Genomic DNA, 21,637 nt, shown 5'->3' with positions numbered 1-21,637 from the left:
GACTAAAAAAAAAAAAAAAAGTTACAAACACGCGAATGGATGCTCGTTTTTAACCAGTGACTATAGATGGTGCAAAAGAATGTATTTAATGCATATATTCACTTTTTTTTGGGGGGGGGAAGAGGGGAGTATCTCAGACTTCGTTTAATGTTTGGCCACCGGCTGTGACCAGCGAATGCATTTATGAGTTCATGGGCTAAACAATGCATTTCTTTCTCCGATGGGTATTGCATCAATGAGCATGTCTTGACAAGTCTTGCCTAACGAATTTAGCTCTACACGGAGTCAAAGGAATTAACCAGAATTTCATTGGATATCATCAAATTGTCTATTAGTGAAATCTTGGGAGGGAAAAAAAAAAAAAAAAAAAAAAAGACAAGGTACAGTTACAGTACCCATGCGCCATTTCTTTTATTTTAATTCATTTCTGCTCACGATTTCATTTTAAATTTCTTTTTCGCCTACAACAGATTTTTAAGAGTTTACACATTCACGTTGACGAGTCAGCTCTTTTTTAATCGTACGTTTGCCTACTCGGATATTTTCATAATTTAAATTAATAACGTTTTTTTGAATGTATTTGTGTAAAGCTTCTCTAGCAGTAAACTTTGTTTTTGCAATTTTGTATTTTTTACAATTTAATTTACATCGTTTTAAAATATATTATTATTTAAATTCTGTGTTTGTAATTGATAGAGCGAAGGTCGACATGTAGCACATTATAGGGCTTTAGAAAAATATGACATTATAGGGATATTAGAAAAATAATTTTGCAAATAAGAAAAATTAATGCACAACGGTTTGAGTCATATAATGCCGAGAAGAACGAAACATGTCGTTCGGCACTCATTAATCGTCCCAGTTTAATGTTTTAAATACTAACCCCTTTAAAAGTTCTGCTTGAAGCATTAAACAAAGGATGATTCATAGTCTTTTACTGCTCTTTAATTTTATTATTTGCAGGAATTCTTACAGATTTCTTGCTTCAATATCAAAAGTTAGATTTACGTCTCAAGTTTAAAAAACATTTTTTTCACTTCTAATTAATAGGCCCTATAAAATTCTCTTCAGACTATGTAATGACCTTCTTCAGCGAAACGCATTTAGCTCTTTCTATCAAAAATCGTGACAAACGCAGAGAGTCGACAAAAACTACACTTCGTACCCCAGTAAACAATACTTCTCTCGTCAACAATTCACGGCTAAGTTCATTGGACGGGAAACTCGTAACATTACGGAGACCATTTCTGACAACACCATTACAAGTCATAAACAGAGAGATGAGCAACGGGAAAAAAACAACAACTCGTGATCAATATAATTTCAAACTTGCTGCGAAATAAACAAAAGTGCGATGAGATTTAACCAATGAGAAACTCTAACCTCGACAACAAATGCACGCGAATCAAACGCACGAAAAAAAAAAAAAAAAAAAAAACCACTGTCGATTAACCTCACACACTTTTCATTTTGAGATATGTTAGGACTGCAACTCATGCCAGCATCACCCAAAACGCAGTTGCGAGAAATCAGACAGTTAAGGGCTTGTTTGATCGACAAACAACGCGGGCTGAAGTTCAGCTGTTTCGCCAGCTCTTCTGGTGGAACGACTACAAAGTTCCACGACTGTCGTTCAACTGGTAGAGATCCGTGAGGCGAATAAGCACTCGAATTAATAGATATCTTACAATAACTGATTCATTATTTTATTAAAATTGATAAATAAAGCTTTTACTGATCACTACACATTAACATGAAAGAATATTATAACCAAGTCACAATTCTGCGCCACAAATATCAGGCGATTATATAACCGTGCCCAGTTGTGTTGACTACCTCATGGCGACTGACAGTGTCTTTTACTGACGAGAATGTACACTAGAATAAACTTACTGAAATTCAACAAAACGTAACCTACTTTTTTAAAAACATATTTTGATGATAGGTTAAAATATGCGTTTGGTTTACTTATGGCAAAGCACTGGAAGGTTACCTGCCTGAGGGAAGGGATGCTTTCGTGGAGGATGTTCTAAGGGAAACTGGCTCGTATCCACGTCATACATTAAAGGGGAAAATCACGACACGACCATGCAGCCAGTCCCTCCGCCGGGATTCGAACCTAGGATCAAACTATCAGTGTCTCTACTCTTCTTGCTGCTAACCCTTCTTCAGCTTAAGAGAAAATGCATCCATTAAATTTTGGCTATATGGTATTTAAACCATTCAGTTACGATTTTGTTAAACTTTAACAAACTTACATTCACAAACCAGACAAACCACGTAAAGATTCCACGTGAAGTGGTGGTTAGTACTGTTGCAACTCAACCCTTGTTGACATCTGATGTTGCTGTGTGACGTCATTACGAATTAAGAACTCACCATTAGAGATCGTCTGAGAACTCGGAAGGGATAAGTCGCACGTTGCGTCGTGTCAAATTTAAAACCTTTTTTATGTAGCTGTAAATATTAGGTAACCGTTTGAGTAGTAAATAAAAAAATGTACTTTGAATGTGAGAAGAATTGTATTTATCAATTATACCCCTCAAAGGACTACCGGAAAAGGAGGATTCATTCAGTGGCCCTTGCTCGACCCCTTTGGAACAAGGTAAGCAATTTTGTTTTACCTTCACTAATTAGTTTGAATTGTGAATAACACGAATAGTAACAGGCACATACTGAAATAGCCTGTTACTTGCATGTATTTGTCAAGCTTTTACAATATTAGGTCAATAAGTTATACCTTTGCACCGTTAAAACAGGAAACCAAGTTACCAACCAGTGGCGTAGCTAGGGTGGGGCAAGGGGTGACATCTGTTCCCGGGCGCAGCATCCAAGGGGCGCAAAATTGATGCTACAAATTTTAGAATGAAATGTTTTCCATTCTTGGAACACAGAAAGGGGCGCAAAATCTTTAGTTGTCCCCGGGCGCTTACAACCTTAACTACGCCTCTGTTACCAACCAAGTTATGCAAAAGATCGGCTTGCATGATTTAGTCGACAATTAGTGTTTAGGATATTACTAGGCATTTGCATAATGTGGTGTATTCAAATGTTCGTTTCAAAAGTGTTCAAATCAAATTTTCCAAGCGAATTCGAATTATCCATTTGATTTCTAATTCCGCCCATTCCCGACCCTCAAATCAGTAACCCTCTGTAAGATCTCATCAGCGCCTATGCACGAGCGCGTTTTAACCAACCTATACCTTGATAACGTGGCAAATGTTTCCTGAAATTGCATTTCGGGGGGGGGGGAATTGAAAGGTTTTCAGATTTTAAATTACGTTCCAAAGGGGCGTTTTTATTTAACGTTTTTGTGTGTTACCTTTATTTATTAAATATCATGATCTTCGCACTTAAACCATAAAATTCAGCTCAAAATCAATATGGCCAAATAATTTTAAAATGAGCATATCTTAAGAATTTCCGATACACAGTTCCGTGGGCTGGAGATAAAAAGACCCCCCCCCCCAATGTTGCCATGGCTCGCTTTTAAATCGTTGAGTTTGTTAATCAAAAATTCGTTGAAGTTTTACAAAATATGAAATAGATAATAAAACCAATTCCAAATTTTGGTTTCCAGATGCCATATTCGGGTCGAAACGTACGTTATTCAGAATTGGATGGCTCTAGGTACCGTTGTTTTATCACAGTAAGAGAAGCATACAAACATTTATGCAGATTCTTCATTATTTAATTCTTTAAATATAATACAGGGCGATAATATTGGGTGGCAACAATTTGAAAAGTAAATCGGACATTTATAGTGAAAGAACGCAAAATACCAAAACGAAAATAATAGTCCTTCAGGGAAAATTGCCCCTTAACGAACAGCTTAATGAAATTTATCAATTAATGAACACGGTAATTAGGATTTTGCCGATGTACCTGCCCTTCTGCCACACGAAACTTGGAAGCGATCAAGAAACACGCGAATGCAATAATTACATCAACCCCCGCAGGACTGAAAAAAGATCCGACGCGTGGTTGCGAAGGGGGGGAAAGACAAGAGCGCGATGAGGCAGGGGGAGGGAGAAAGCGGAGAGGAGGACTAGCGGGAAGTGAAGTGGCACGTCGTGTGGGTGACGAGGGCGAGGAGGGGAAGGGGAGCAGAGGAAGGGAGACCTCTCTAGACACTGATGCCTGCAGCTGCGGCGCGGTGGGGTGGACCAAAAGATCGATCACTCGAGCCGACTACCCCCGGCCGTGAGAGGCCTTCCCGCGGACCTACGTCGCCGGAGCCGCTGATGAATAGCGCCTTCCGCCGTCGGACTTGATTCCGGTCTTTCGGCCTTGGCGAGGGCGAAGCAATCCGCTCAGGGAGGGTTGCCGCGCCTTGGCGACTTATCCAGGTCGAAGCGGAGATTTAACGCCCCGATGACGAACGGATTAGTTCAAGGAAAACTAAAGAGCCTATTTTCAGACGCGACATTTTGGTCTTCGTTTTTATTTGGCTTTTTTTTTTTTCCCACCCTTCACGTCGGATGAAAGCATGCATTCGGCGATATGGTTCAAGAAACATAAAAACATGCCTTTAAAACATCATTTTTCCCACTTTAAATGTCAGTGGGATTAAACCAGCCATTACCGAGTCATTCATTTTGCTCGCTTGGACGTAAACATGAAAGGAAAAGTACTCGACAATATCTTAATCTGCAAAGCAATGCGGAAAAATGCGGTCCATTCACTTGAACGTAAATTTTTGATCAAAAATGAAACTATCATTTTAAATAATATTTTTTATAAATTGAGAACTTTTTTTAAAATTATTATTATTTTCGTTCACGAAGACGGTGCGAAGAATGACAGTGTAGCGATAACGTACGACATAATTCTCAATCGCGATTATTTATATTTTATGACTTCAAAGAACATTTATTATTATTATAAATAATACTTTTCTGATAAAAAAGGAAGCACATTTTTCGTTTACTAACATTGACAGTTTGGGAATGACATATCAGACTAGTTATGCACGTTTCATTTTATAACACTCATATCGGAGTTATATTTCAAGTTTTCCAAAAATGTCATTCGCATCTTCTAATCAATTAAATATCAAGGAAAAGAACATATGTAATAATAAAATTCCATAGTCAAGAATACACTTAAAATTCTAACTGTATGTTTTCATTTTTAATGGCGACGTTCTCTTATTTGAAAGTACGTGGAATTAAATCCCCAGCCCCGTAGTCAAGTTGTTTTTCCCGCCTTTTATACACGTACAGTTTTAGAATGTTCTGGAGATATTTAAAGCGAACTGGATTGGCTGACGTCATTTCTTGGAAGCTCCGCCTTTCCAGAGGCTATAAAAAGACTCGCTAAAGAATATCGGAGCTTTTTCTTAAATGTCACGATGCAGTAAACTTCATATAAAAAGTTATTAGTAATTCTTTTTATTTACTCCGGATATCTGATTTTTGTTAACTGCTATTTCTCCTGAATAATAATAAATGGATCCTGTTTTTTAAACTTATCGTCTGATTATTTAAGCTACGACTAAAGCCGATACATCACACATATATATATTGATTGTGCCAGGAAGTAAAAGAAAAATATATAGGGAAATGATAACGTGGCAGGATTAAATGACTGGTAACGTAATTGCGGAAAATTTCATTCTAGTTTTCATATACGAATCGGAACAGTTTCTTTAATATTTTTGTAATTCCATTTATAATTCTAATATGAACAATTTCTCCAAGAAAAACAAAACGCACGTTGATGCCTTCTGGGATACTCCTTAAAGATTCACTTCCACATGGGAGGCGGGGGTTAGGTTATTTAATTGCGGCAAAGCACACTAGGGCTATCTGCCTAATGGGAGGGATGCCTTCGTTGTGGATTTTCTAAGGAAAACTGGCTCGTATACACATGGGGAAAACCACGAAAATACCCACGCAGCCAGCCCGAGGTGCGGGATTCGAACCTCGGACCGAACTACCAGTGTTCAGCGACTTTACCGCTCGGCCGCTGGTGGGCGGGAGGACGTCATTAATGAGGAAAATCGCTAGCTTCATTTTTTTTCCAATTTCGAACTAGATATCATTTCCGGGCTTAAAAAATGAGTTAGATGAACATTTTGATATTTTATATAATAATAAAATCAGTGCTATCTCAAAATCAATCAACAATCAGATACTAATTATACGCAATCAAATACAAAAATTTCACTAAACAGTACGAACCTGATTAAAAGAAAAAACAGGATATAAATTTTATTCGAATTTTCACTGCATAACTAAACAAAGCAAGAAACTCGACAACATTTATGTAATTAAAGCCTAATTACAGAGAGAAAATTTCTAAAAACGTGTCATTTAGCTACCCCCCCCCCAAAAAACTAGTTTACTAAGAAAATTAATAAAGTAGTTTACTAGGAAATGATTAAGACTTTCCCGCCAGAATTTTGAAGTAAAGCATTTCAAAGTTTTGCCTCGTCATACAATCCAATAAAATAAATATTTTGAGATGAATCTAATTTCAAATAAAAAGTCCGTAACGTAATAAGCTACGTCATACAGACGCTGTTCACACACTTTTAGACGATTTTTAACGTATTTACGAAAGTATTTTACCTGAAATTTTTGTGTTTTAAATACTCAATTTGATAACCCTTATTCTTCACTATCTTTCTATACCATAATGTTCAAGACAATAAAAGTAAAGCCTTTTGCAGTATCGGAAGAGGTATTTTCCCGCACCCCCTCCCGGGGTGCTCTTCATCAAAATTGGGACGGAAGAGCTAAAGCTAAGCTTTTCGCCTTTTTAAGATTCAAATTAGTAACACAACTGTCCAGTAGCAGACGATAATTTATACTTTCAAAAAATATAGTTGCAGTTAAAAAATTTTTCCAAGCAGACGAGTTTTTATAGCAAAGCAAAATCTAAAAAATGCCCGAACTGCCTCTGTATATATAGTATATATCATTAAAAGCATCTTTCAGAAACCCTGTTAGAGTACGTACATTTCAAATACCGAACACCTAATTAAATACTTTGATTGAAAAAAATGCTGCTGTGGTTGTAATTTGCGGGAAATATTATTTACCAGATCCAGTCAAACTCGCAGTAAAAGCTTTTTAAAACCTTAATTAGAGAGAAGAGCTCTGTAAATCAGAAAATACGTCGCCATTTGAACGAGTCACGGAGATAACGAGACCAGAATAGCATTGATAAAGCGACTGACAATGCCGTCTGATTGTACACAACACATCTCAACGCGAAAAGAGAAAAACACGACGTTTAAAATGAAGTCATACCCACTTGTATCCTCTCAGCAAACTATTACCGCAACACTTGAAGGGGAAAATACAAGTAAGGACGCCAGATATTCAAGAATAGATTAAAAAAAAAAAAAACTTTTTTTTGAATTTCTCTATGTTTAGAAAGAGTGACGCCGTTGCAGGAAGCACTTATGCTTCGCAGGTGAAGTGGTAATGATACTATCAAAGAAGCGAAGGTTTGATTTGGTTTACTTGATTAATGGCAAGGCACCTAGAAGACTATCTGAATTAGGGAAAGGATGCCTTCGTGAAGGATTTTTTGAGAGAAACTGGCTCGTATACCTGTTACACGTCAACCAAAATGAATGCATATATTCCTTATAAAAATTAATGGTTTAGTGGATAAATAAGGCATATGAAATTATTAGTCTAAAGGGGACTTTTTCCCTAAAGAGGCTATAGTTTTCGTTCTTCGATTTAGCGTCAAATCAGTCTAATTGTCCGTTTCACTTTTCAAACTGTTGCCACCCAATAATCGAACACCTGCTTTCATACATGCCAAAGGATGCTGATATCACAGATATTTAATCTTCGAGCAATATGCCTACTGTCGAAGGTTTTCAGACGAAACTTTCTTTAATCCAAGTTCGTCATTTCATAACACATCACAGTTGTGAGCAAAACGGGCAGTTTCCTCAGAACGGCTATTAATTTTGTCTCGGCATTTAGCGTCGGTTCACTTTTCAAACTGTTGCCACCAAATATGATTGCCCTATATTATATTTAAAGAAATTTAAAAATGAAGAATCTGCATAAATGTATGTATGTTTCTCGCACTGCGATAAAACAACGGTACCTAGAGCCATCCAATTTTGAATGACGTAATCCTAGTACAAATACAGGCATCTGGAAGCCGAAATTTGAAATTTGGAAATTTTTTTTTAATTATCGATTTCATATTTTGTAAATCTTTAACGAATTTTTTATTAACAAACTCAAAGATTTCAAAGCCCGGCATGGCAACGTTGTACAGAAAGAACATTTTTATCTCCAGCGCGCGAGACGCTGTATCGGAAATTCTAAAGATAGGCTCATTTTTAAATTATTTTGCAGTATTGCCCTTGAACTGAATTTTATGTTTTAAGTGCGAAGAACATGATATTTAATAAATAAACAAACACAACAAACAAAAAAACAAAAAAAAAAAAAAAATCTGAAATGTTTCAGATTTTAAATTACGTCCAAAGGGGCGTTTTTTTAACGTTTTGAGTGTTACCTTTATTTATTAAATATCATGTTCTTTGCACTTAAACCATAAAATTCAGTTCAAGAGCAATATCGCAAAATAATGTTAAATTAAGCATATCTTTAGAATTTCCGATATACACAGTCTCGCGAGCTGGAGATAAAAGTATTTTTTTCCTATATAACGTTGCCATTTCTCGCTTTTAAAGCATTGAGTTTGTAAATCAAAAATTCGTTAAAGTTTTACAAAATATAAAATCTATAATAAAGCAAATTCCAAATTTGGGATTTCAGATGCCCATATTCGCAGTAGGATTTCGTCATTCAAAATTCGATGGCTCTATGTACCATTGTTTTATCACAATGCGAGAAATAGACAATCATTTATGCAGATTTTTCATTATTTATTTTCTTCAAATATAATGCAGGACTCTAACATTTTGTGGCAACAGTTTGAAAAGTGAACCGACGTTTATGAGTCCGACGCAAAATCGCAAAACGAAAACAATAGTCCTTCCGGACTGAAATCCCTTTGGACTAAAAATGTTAAAAAAAGTCCCTTTGGACGTAATTTCAGATTTTCTTCTTTTGTTTTCTATTAATATAATAACTATTAAAACAAGTGGAATTAAGAAATTACCTTTCAAAGCTCGTTAGGCTTTCATTTGCGACGTGCGTTTGAATACATTCATTGTTCGAGAGTGAAACCGTAGTATCAAAAAGGAAAAGCTTTAAGGTTATGCAAATTTGGGGAGGGGGCGTTACAGACGTAGCTAAAATATGCAAATGATTAAAGCTTCTAATCAGCCACCGAAACTACACTAATTATTGGTTTGTGGATTTAGTTTTAGGACTGCGACAGAAAAGACAATACGAGACATTTAAAAGTTCTAAGCCCATCGAATTAATTTTTATCACCAGCGGCGAAATTTCGAGTCGAGACCGGATGTCGACGGAGAGCTGTTAGCAGCCAACTTAAAGACGCCGACACATCACGCAGCCGAAAAGAGGCGTTAATACTTCAAAATAATCGAAAAGCGTATTGAAACGTCGTAAGTTCCCGCGGCTCGTTTCACGGCGCTAACTAATTTGATTTATATCTCCCTCCACTTCTCCTCGCCGTGCCCATCCAGCGGCGGAAACAACAACAAAACAGAAAGCAATAATTTAACTCGCCGCCTTTGGCGCGCTCGCATTCAATTCTGCCATCCGGCAAACAGGGCGGCCGATTTTAACCCGGCGCGCGCGAGAGGAAATATTTTCCAACACTGAATAGCGACGGATCGGGATTTTATTGGATGATTTTTCTTCGCTTCGCACTTCGATACGTTCGTCACGATTAAAAAAAATGACGCCGTGTCGTCTACTTTTTTTTTTTTTTTCGTTTAATGTCATTAAGCAGGCTCCCGCTTTGTAGTCTTGTTCTCCCGGTTTCGGTCTTGTTGATTTACTGCAGCGAGTGGCAGCACGTACTCTTGATTATAGAAAAAAAAAAAAAAAAACATTTGGACAAGTGCGATCCGTTATCTTGGTTGTCTACTGGGAGAAGCGCCTCAGCAATACTTTCACGCAGGAGCAATATATATTCAAATCGCCCTAAGCCATATACAGTCTTAACAATGCTCGAATTCGCACTTATAATTCTGCATGTTACGAAGTCAATAAAAGTAGAATACATAGGCAGTTTACATACACAGTTAATACATAAGTACATAGGCAGTTAATACATAAGTAGTAATACATAGGCAGTTTGGTGCCGAGTTCGACATCAAAGAGATGCAATTTAATTTACGTAGACTTCCGCAAAGACATGGTTTATTTTTGGCTCACAACTTTCCTCTAAGATCTCTAAAACATGAGTTACGCAGCTTTTACATTATTTTCAGCCATTTTAACTTGTATCGCAGAATTAAAACTGGATAAGTTACAGAAATAAGGCACAAAGGTTTGTTTTATCTAATTATGGCAAAACACGCAAGGGCTATCTGCCTTAGGACAGCGATGCCTTCGTGGAGGACTTTCTAAGGCTGGTATGCATGTTACACATGGGGAAAACTATGGAAGAGCCCATGCATCCAGCTCGTTCACCTGAAATCCAAACACAGTTCGAACTAGTGTTCAGCGAGTTTACCGTTCAGCCACTGGTGGGCTCCAAAGCGCACAAGGGCTATCTGCCAAAGGGAAGGAATTGAACAATTTACTGAGTTAAATTTGCTCGTATTCACGTTACAATGAGGAAAATCACAGTAAACCAACTACGAAGCCCGTTCGCCACGGATCGAGTTCCCAATATTAAGCGATCTCGGCGATTGGTGGAGCCAGAGCTAAGACAGAGTTCTGGCTAGTTAATATAAAAGCCCACACATGTTAAGCAACTAATAATGGATTATAATAATGTCAGAAACAGTATACACGGGGAGATACAACTAACCCCCCCTGTCCCCCCAAAAAAAAGTAGTTGAGAAATGTGTTACCTGTTGGGGAGTTCTCAAGTATTTATTGCCATTTTATTTACTTCTGTATACTCATACATATGCTACTCTGCGAACTAAAATGAGGGAAATGCATCAGCTAATGCAGGATATGTATTTCAAAAAGCAGTCAGACTCAATTCTACAATTCGTTTTCAAAGAACATAAGCCAGAGCAACCTTTTTCTTCATACATGAACTCATCACTCAAAGTTTATATGCACGGAAGGATCTTTTAGAAGCAGGCGGATGGTGCAATTTTTAGACCAAAGATCCAAGATTTCCTCAGAAATCAATTATAACCTAACTCATCATCATTCACTCCTTGTTTAATTCAAAAGGTATAAGATGAATTATCGCGACCACAATACGATCTTGAGTGATTTCTCCGTCGTAGCCAATCTGGCTACTGAAAATTCGCGTACTAGTTTCGTTTTTATTAATGCCTATTTGAAATAAATCCACTTTATGAAATATAATCTAGAACAGCATTTATTTAGTAGTCCAACCTGAAAATTAAGCACCTTTTAAGAGCGCAAAAGAGACGCTGAAGATATTCGAACACTCAAAACACAAGATGTTGGACGGTTATTGTCTGATATGCAACTGGAAACAAATGCCAGTGACAATTTGTACCGGTTTAATAGAAAGCCATACATTTGGTCACTCGCCTGCCAAATTCTTGAAATTGCAAATAGTGTGTATGCTCACAGATGTTGCATAAAGTCACGCAGGAGAGGCATTTGGCTGGAAAGAACAGAAAAATACCCAATTTCCTTTTATGTACCATCTTTCCCAGTTAACAATTTTTCCCTTCCTCGAATGACTGATGTACCCTATAAAAATGCACCCAAAAAAGTAACAGCTTGCAGGCGAGGGTATAATTGCCCGGCGTGGAAACAACTGGGCTAGTTTCGTGTGTTCGTGTTGGAAGGTGCGCCTTTTAAAAAGGGACGCTCTGGTACGGGTGGCGTGCGTGAGGTTGTGCACGCGGCAGCCCTAAGCATTGATTTCCGATCGGCTGTACCGCACTCTCTTCTCTTGCGGTGGGAGGGGCTTAGCTTTAGCCCCCAAACGCTTCTCTCGTTTCCAGATCTTCCCTTTTCTATTGAAAATATTCTTTTCCCCATTACTACTCCGGACAGAAATAAGTGCCTGAAGCTTATCCACAGAGTTGCATAAACTACGCTTGTATAAACTTCTCGGACGAATAAGTTGCACACAGACAAACTGGAATCGTATTAAATGCAAGGTTGGAAACTGTGGCTGCTTCGGAAGTCCAACACATGCCAGAAAGTTTCCAAAAACTACGCGATTCCAAGCACCGGCGATGTCAAACAAATGTTACAGTTCATAGTAACAATCTTAAACATCTTCAGCAACCTTCAGTTCGGAAATGTCTAGTGGGCAATTAAAAGCTTTGTCCTCTTGCGCATTTCTCGCATCTTCGTCCACTAACACACGATGACTGTGTTACCTACTCTCCGATCCCACGCTGCTATACGATTCCTTTTGTTGTAACATTACTCCTCGTAGAGGTCTGTGCACGCTTAAGCTGAATTACATGCATACCTCAGAATTCACATGCCTCGTGTCTTGCATTTTTAATAGGATTATTCTTTGCGTCAGCATAAAAAGAATGATGCTGTATTAGAAACGTCATGTCCATCCATAAATCAAAACTAATCCAGCTGTCTGTTGAAAAGAAGAATGTGTAAACTTCCAAGAATATGAAATTTTTGTAAATAAATATTCAGTTCAGTCAAAAAGGAAACTTAATAACCACGCAAATGAATGATGTGAATTTCAGAAATATTTTTCAAAATAACATGAGAAGATGATCATCAGAGACATACATCGTTTTTGTCCGAGACAATGTGTTTCAAATCCTGGAACTGGAATTCTCCAATAACCATTCAAAGAAGTAAACAATTTTAACAAGATGCTTTCTTAAAATTAGAATAAGAAGAGAGAATGGGATTAAGCGACAGCATATTTCAAATTTCATATAAAACTCAACCGAAAAGAACTTTTTTCAGGGCTAATAAAATATAAGCACTGAAACAGCTCCAGAATTTAATAACAGTACCATTGGATATTTCAATACTGGGAAGTAAATTAGAGTACACACACGTGGACAATCTCATCAACGAAAGAAAAGAATTAAATAAAAAAATTATTTCAGCAGCTTATACTACATATGGAAGAGCAAAACGGGTTCCTTCTTTTGGCTCTGAAGAACTGTCTGACACAATTCCAGAGCATGAAACGAAACCAAAGTTTAGATCTGTCTATTTCGGACCATTTAGTCGCGAAATATGAGACCGAACATCATAACTGGAATTTCCAAGAAATGGAACGTTACATCTAACTGCAACCCATCCTCTTCGGAACTCCGAATTTAATGGAGCCCCACGCGTCCCCTACGCCCTCTCCAACTTTTACTCTTCCCCCTTTTGCCTATCTGTCCAAAGAGCTAGGTCATTGATTTCCGATCGGAACTTCGCCCTCACGCACACCCACGCCTCCTTTCAGAGCGCCCGGATTCATCCGGAAAAATCCATTCCTCAGGTTTCTTTTGTCTTCCTCGTCTCCCGTGCTTCGATATTTATTTTTCTCTGCATTTCTCCCCCCCTCCCGCCCCAACTTTTTTTTTATGTTCCTCACAAGAAGGTTTTGTTTGGGGAGTTCCAATCAGCTAAGACTCTCTGCTTATCGGCGGAACTATTGTTGCCAAACCGAGATGATTAAAAATGCTGGGGGAATTTTTGTTTAGGCTCTAAGCTTTAAAGGATTCTTAAGTTCCGATTTTTGCTCGCGGTGTTTCTTTGCTTTGTTTTCAATTCGAGGTTTTACAAAGTTTATTATTTGTTTTGCCCTCAGTTTCCAACAATTATTTTAATTTCCAGCGAAGCTTTTGAAACTGAAATTCAGGCGCAAAGAAGGCGGAGGGAAAATCGTAACATAAGTGACTATTGTTTGCCTTTATTTAAAGTTTACTCACTAATAAGTGCAAAGCAAGACATTTTTGGATGCCATCGGTTACGCATCTGTAACGTTCTTACCAATATTTACTCGCAGGGAATGTTATCGGTTTCGTATCGTAAAACTCTATGAATCATGAAATCAAAATATCCAAAAACATAAGCCAAAAAAAAAAAAAAAAAACTACAAAATTACTACAATTACTAACGAAAATTTCTACAAGGAAATAAGAAAGCAGAGAGATTTGAAAGAACCTTTTACACAGCTCTACAATTATGCACAAAAAACAGCTATTTCAACACTTATAACGAAATAGTCGCTTATAATTTTGCATTTTCAGTTCTCATCTCTATGAGAATCCTAATATACATGTATACAATAAATTTACATTAACAAGAACAATTTTACTTTATTCTTACCTGAAAAGAATATCTTGGGAGAGGTGAGTTGAAGTCCAAGGAAAGTAGCCTTTTCTTATTAATTGTATTTTCTTCAGAACTTGGAATTCCATTTGACCTCTTCTTGGATGACACTTTAGGAGCGACGGGAGAAGAGTGACTGTTGTCAGTTTTGAGAATATCAGCTTTTTCCTTGAAAGAAGACATGGTAGTTATGACATTGCTCGGAGCTGCTGGCAGTCCGCTATGATTGGCAGTGGACATATTTTCGCGATTTCCGTTGGCCAAATGCAGTTGATGTCCAAGATGAAAATAGTCCAGCCCAAATAGAGGTAACCCATTTGTTGGTGTAATAACGCTCGTTGCAGCGATCGGAACAGACGCCGGAGGAATAGTGGCTAAGGGTTCCAAACCAGGAGCAGAACGTATGAGCAAAGACTGCAGAACATTTGCTGTATCGGCATAATCGGGTTCACGTTGACCACTAGATGGGCAATTTGACTGCTGCGTCTTTGTCGGACGGTGCGCACTTGTGACTACTGCCGTTGATGATGTTGTCAAAGAAGTGGTAGTCACCGGTTGTGGTAAGGGAGCTATTGTAACATTGGGATTGGCAGGAGGTATCCATCCATTGTGACTCTGAAGGTTTATCTGGTGCTGTGCAGGACGATAGTGACTAGCATAATGGTGTGGGGTACTCGATGTTAAATGATGAGTAGGAATATGTGGTATGGGTTTAGGAAGGGATACAGCAGCCGTTTGAGGTTCTTCATTGGCGAAACCTTGGGGCAGTCCATTGAATTTCGAAATCGATTGAGACGATTTCTTTGGCGATTTGGATGATAATAATCTGCTACTGGGAGCCTCTGAAATAGGTTTTTCGGTCTGATGCTTGAAAGACGGAATAAGTATTGAGTTATTCGGATACATCGAATTAGTCCTAAGAGTGGATGAGCTTTCAGTAGACACATACGGAGACTTAACAACAGCCGAGGCTGATGAAATATCTGTTGTACTAGATACTGCAATGAGCGGTGGGGGACCTTGAGGACTGGGCACAGATGTAGGCGGTTCTAATACATGATCAGAAGAAGCCTGATGTTCTGAAGGTCGCACTGCTTCAAGGAGCGGTGGCATTTTGGTTATGGGTATTGTACCTCCTTCACATTTTGTCGATACAAGAGGAGTAACAGAAGTTACAGTAGTTATAGCGTCAGTAGTATTAATATTAAAACTATTAGTATTACATTTATTTGGAATGACAATAGGATTTTTGTGAAAGACGAAAGGATTCACATCTGCATTGTCTCGCTGATAATATCGAGTGGAAAAGTCTTCATTGACAGGCACAGTAATTTTCTCTGGGTTATCACGATGAGCTTTCCTTGCAGCATCGTGCTTGGACGATGAAGTATTCACTTTCGGTTGATCAAATTTTGGAGTTTCAAAAGACACCGAATTATTATTTTGGCTGTCCTTCAAGATATCTTTAATGCTACCAGATGACCTGTGCTCTTTAGAGTGATGCGACGAAGAGTCTCTGTTAGAAGGTTCTTTCTTTTTTGGTACAGTAAAGGCTGTTTTCCCACCAGTCGAAACTGATGGTAGACCTGCATTCCATATTGCGGAATTTCTGAAATTTGTGTTTTGTTTTTCTCGTGAGGAGCTTACTGTAGTAGGCTCCGTAGTCGTTTGCGTAGTGCACAGACTTGAAACTGACAACCTTATTTCACTACTGCTGGGGGCCGAAGTTGTGGAAGGCGCAGTGGTCGTAGCCGTAGGACGGTGAAGGAACGTTAGACCAGGCTGAACAAAATCGCACACTTTTCCCGTAGCTGCTGAAGCTGGTTCCTTCGTGGCACAGCCCATTGGACTACGGGCGCAGAGAGCAGCTTGAGATGGCGTCTGGACACAGCATGCGCATGGCACTGAGGTTTGCCCTAATCCAGCTAGGGCACTTGAAGTGCAACAGGCATTGCTACATTTTCCTGTTGCTTGATGCTGTTGTAAATGCTGCTCCCTTAGTCGCTGAAAATGTTCCGCATATCGAGCAGCTTCCAGAACAGGAGCAACAGTTGTTCCGTTTAAAAAGTTTTTTTCGGCAGCGGCTGCACCGGCTGCATTTCGTAGGGATGTAAATGCTCCTTTATCATCTGTATACAGAGAAAAAGCGGGAAGCATCATGGGAGCAGGAAGAGTTGGAGCATAAAGCCCCCTAGTCGCTGCCAGGGCCGCAGCAGCTTCGCGTTGGGTTAATCCGTTTCGTAAATGAAGAGGAATATTCGTTGGATCCATATAGGCTGCTGCGGCAGCTGCTACGGCAGCTTGCTGCTGAGCTACTGCAGAGTTGCGAGCAGCATATAGAGCTTGCTGGTGTTGCTGTTCCAGACAGCGCTCCCTTTGTTGTAAGAAATTAGTCATCATTTGGTGTCCAGCAAGAGAAGTGGGTACAGCTACGCCAGTCGTCCGGTCGTAACAGAAAGGGGGTGCAAGTCCGGGTATCACAGCGGCAGCGGCAGCATCAGCGCCGTATCCCAAACGAAAGAGGGTGGGATCTATCAACTGCCGCCCCATCGCCGACAAGGAATGAGAAGCGGCCAGATTGGCCAGTTTCCGATGGTCCAACATCAGTAAGTCGTCGGCATCCGCACCACCAGCGGCGGTTTCAGATGATGGACGAATGGTCTTGACTGACAGGTCCAACGGATTTTCTCGGCCGACAGGAACTTCCAATGGATTTGTTCGTGGATCAAATGGTCTCACAGATGTAAAAAGAGGAGGGTAGTACATGGTGGACTTGAGGGTGAAAACACGCTTTTATCCACGCATGTCTTCATCGATTCTTTCTAGAAAGAAAAAAAAAAAAAAAGTCACTTACTACATGACTTACAATTAAATAATATTTTAAACAGACAAATATACGCAACCTAAATTAAAATTATTATTGCTTTAAATGACGCGATAAGAAAATACTATGTTCAATATTTATACTTATATGAAGATAACATGCTAATATTTTTTTGCTCACTGAAGTTAACGTTTATTAAAATGAGGAATGAAGTTGGCCAAATATAACCTTAACAGGGTAAAAAATATTCTTTTATTCCTTTCAGCGTAGATTAAATTAATATTCTTCGGTTAAAGGCTACAGCCCAACCATTTGATGGTCACATAGAAATATCCAATCGTTAACGTGCAGTTCCAATTTCATTCCGAGATTAGACTGTTTCCACAATTAAGTGGCCGCCGGACGATGGTCAAGTGCCTGCCAATGGCAAAAATAAAATAGCAACCCGATGTTTAAGGTAATTAAGTACTAGACATGTGAACTCTGGTAAACGTATCAGTGTATTTTGTATTTTTGATGAGAAAAGCTTGCAGAAGTAAAGCAGGAAAAAAAAAAAAAAAAAAAAAAAAAGAAGATGGCAAACAAATGAGAAATGTTATTCGAGGACGAGAGTGACATAATTTGACAGAAGAAAAGATGAATAAAAATCGTAAGCACTTGAATGATAAATCAGCAAGTGTTTTCGTTTTCCTTCATCTCCTCAACGAAAAGAAAACTGAATAAAAATCTGAAAGGTTTCAGATTTTAACAATCGCCCAAACGGATGTGTTAAGTTTTTTATACTCTCTCGGTGAGCTCGTATTGTAACAGTTTGCTGTTTCACTCACTCCTACTAACTTCCCCCCCTTTCTATAGCTTTATTATTAAGAACCATTTTCTTCGCACTAGCGCCATAGCAATTCAATAGCAAAATTACAAAAATTGTAAAAACAGCATAGAAGTATATATTTAGAATTCCCTATGCAGCATTAAGTGTTGCTTACATTTTCTGTTCCCCTCCCCCAGTCTTTTCTCAGTTCATCATATTAGTGTTCAGTTTTCTTATTAAGCTGGCTTTGCAAAACTATTTTTTGTCGTTTCATTGTTAAAGTTTAGTGTGTTGACTTCATCTATTAAATATCACGCTCTTACACCACATGATATTCGATTCAACGGCAAAATCACAAAATATTTAAAAACGCCACACTTTAGAATTTCCGACAGACAGTCTCGAGAGCTGGAGGGGGGGGAATCCCCCCGTACATTGTTGCCATTGCTCGCTTTGAATTCGTTGAGTTTTTTTTAATCCAAAATTCGTTAAAGTTTTACAAAATATGAAAAAGGTAATAAAACAAATCCAAAATTCAAAATTTGTGTTTCCAGGTGCCCACATTCGCGTGGAGGACTACGTTATTCAAAAGTCGATGGCCCTAGGTACCGTTGTTTTCCCACAATGCGAGAAACATGCATGCAGATTCTTCGTTATTCAATTTCCTTAAGTGTAACACAGGACGATAATATTCGACGACAACAAGCTGAAAAGTGAATCGACGCAAAATGCCATTTCGCGACTAACAGCTCTCCCGGGCTAAAAAGCAAAAAGCTTAAGCAATTCAATTTTGTTTATTACTGTCTCAGAATTTCCTAGTATGCTGTCGGCAGCATTTAACAACCACAACCGACGACGTTCGCAGCATTTTTGAATAAATGATGCCACCTGCGAACCGCAAAGAAAGATTAACCGCCTGCAGCTGATACTGAACGCCAGACCTGCGGCGGGTGACCCACACACCAAGGGCGGAACGAAATAATCAAGGCGTGGCCGACATTCACACCCCCCATATCGCTTTCGAGACGTCTCCAGCCTTCGTAATTCAGGTCTTTGCGGAAAGCACAGCATTTTAAACAACACCGACCCTAAAACTGTGACCGCAAGCATAGTTAGGCACGAGGATTTTGATCGCAACATCGAAGGGTCACAAATTACATTCGATTGTTACTGGTAACCTCAAAAAGAAGGTATAACTCAAAGAGGGAGATGGCATTATTCTGACAACAACTACGTGCACGAAACGTATGCAAGAACAATTAGGTTACTCCCGACTTAAGGCCACAGCATGCGTCGAATATGTGATTAGGATTTGTACCGAGAAATTAAGTAGAAGATTCTACATACGAAAAGAGCTTGAATTAAGTATCAAGCTTGGAAAATATATCTGTTGTTTGTGAAAGCAGAGTTTAAAAATTAAAACTGCGAACACATTTTATGGAACTCAAACATTCAGAGATAAAGAGATGTAATACATCCAATACCACGAAAGGGACAAGATAAGCCAATACGTTGAAAAAGAAATCTTTTTCCAGAAGCAAAGCGTGGTTTAAATCTGTAACTATAGCAACAGAAGAAATAGCCAGTAGAAAGTGGAAATTCGTCTTCAGGCATGATAAAGAAATGCAACAAGCGTTCGCCCTTTTTCGTTCGCTATTGCAATATCCATAATAATTCCTCGAGATTGCCTAAGATGTCGCTTTCACCAAGATATACGAATAAAACCTCTATGAAAAAAAGAGAAAATTGGTGGGGGGGGGCACAATAACCTACAAAAATAACAGCATTTTCATTTGAGATGAAGCATTTTTATGGTCAGAGGCATGCTAACATTTTCTTCAAAAATAAAAGAGAAGTAAATCCTAGTCTAAGTATCTGGTTTGGTTCATTGAGATAACGGCCAAGCACACTTGGGCTATCTGCCTATGGTGAGGGATGCCTTCGTGGAGGACTTCCTAAGGGACACTTGCTCGTATACACATTACACATGGGGCAAACACTAAAACGCCCATTGAGGCAGCTCGTTCGCTTGGAATCGAACCCACGCCCCAGTTCTGAATTTGCACCATTAAAAAGAAAAGAAAACATATTTCCATTACCCATAGCAGCTGCATTTCTGGTTTGTATGATTTACCGTTTACAAATATGGGGAGATTATTTACTGGAAATGTTTGATTCGAAACTGAATTTACCTCAAAACTGAAATTTACTTAACCCCTTCCGGTACGAACCCCCCCCCCGGTTTTTTATTTTTAATGCATAAATAAAAAAATATTTAAATATTGAATTTTGGAACAATATTGAAAGAACTTTTCACACCATTTAACTGAAGTTAATTCTTCACACCAACCATAAATAAATCTTAGACACTTCATGAAACTCAACACTCGGCGACTTTATCGCTTGCGCCGGCAAAATGGAAATTTGCGCCGGCCAAACGGAAAAGTACCGTTTTTCCTTTACAGAAATATATATTGACCGATGCTTACACTAAATTTTTACAAGAATGAAATCTTACAGACTAACAACAATTCGGCCGTGACTTGTACCAAGAAATTCTAACGATAAACAAGATGTGATAGGATCTGTGATATCTCCACAAGTAAAAAAGGTGTTGCCAAATTCAGTACACTAGAAATTTTAAACTAAATGAATTATCATATTCAACAGTATGCATGACGAGAGTAGCTCGTCATTGTGCGATATGGCATGAAAAACCAATGACGAGTGTAGCTCGTCATTTTACCGGAAGGGGTTAAGAAAAGGTTTAAATTATTACTGCAATTTTATTTTGCAGTCATACGTTTTTAACATCTAATCAAGCTACCTAATTTCTCTTAAATCTCTTCAATAAACCTTATTTCTTTTTTCGAAAGAGATTATATATATCAGAAGTTAGCGTCCTGCTATTTATTCGGAAATGAGTGCTGCTAGAAAAGAAGCATCTGGGATAGTAAGAGTTTTGTTTCCAGGTGTTAAGTAATAACATTAACTAAAGAGTAAAATACTGGTTCTGAGAATAATAATAATAATAATACTGATTCTCAGAATAATATAACAGATTAAATTACGTCTAAAGGGGCGTTTTTTTTTAACATTTTGTGAGTTACCTTTACTTATTACATATCATGTTCTTCGCACTGAAACCATAAAATTCAGCTCAAGAGCAATATCGCAAAATAATTTAAAAATGAACATATCTTTAGAATTTCCGATATGCAGTCTCGCGCGCTTGAGATAAAAATATTTTTTCTGTACAACGTTGCCATTGCATGCTTTGAAATCCTTGAGTTTGTTAAATCCAAAATTCGTTAAAGTTTTACAAAATATGAAATCGATAATAAAACAAATTCCAAATTTTAAATTTGGACTTCCAGATGCCTATATTTACAGTAGGATAACGTCATTCAAAATTGGTTGGCTCTAGGTACCGTTGTTCTATCACGATGCGAGAAACATACATACATTGATGTAGATTCTTCATTATTTAATTTCTTTAAATATAATACAGGGCGATAACATTGGGTGGCAGCAATTTGAAACATGAAACAACGCTTGTAGTGAATCAACGCAAAACGCCAAAACGAAATTAATAGTCCTTCTGGGCAAATTACTCCTTTGGACTAAAAAGCAACTACTGAACATCAGTACCTGAATTGA

General features: G+C 38.3%; 1 protein-coding gene across 4 annotated transcripts in view; it reads right to left on the bottom strand.

Moving 5' to 3' along the window:
- The window catches only part of LOC118188809 (uncharacterized), a 90,716-nt gene that overhangs the window by 17,238 nt on the left and 51,841 nt on the right, over positions 1-21,637 (bottom strand). For all 4 annotated transcript variants that reach the window (XM_035359316.2, XM_035359319.2, XM_035359318.2 and 1 more), the window contains exon 2: positions 14,343-17,167. In XM_035359316.2, coding sequence (XP_035215207.1) covers positions 14,343-17,111 — 2,769 coding nt within the window. In that variant the 5' untranslated portion in view covers positions 17,112-17,167. The remainder of the gene's footprint in view (positions 1-14,342; positions 17,168-21,637) is intronic.

Source organism: Stegodyphus dumicola, chromosome 4 (genome assembly GCF_044657685.1).
Source record: "Stegodyphus dumicola isolate Sdum_Otavi_A_Nest chromosome 4, ASM4465768v1".
Taxonomy (NCBI): domain Eukaryota; kingdom Metazoa; phylum Arthropoda; class Arachnida; order Araneae; family Eresidae; genus Stegodyphus; species Stegodyphus dumicola.
This window is presented reverse-complemented; position numbering and strand designations above follow the sequence as displayed.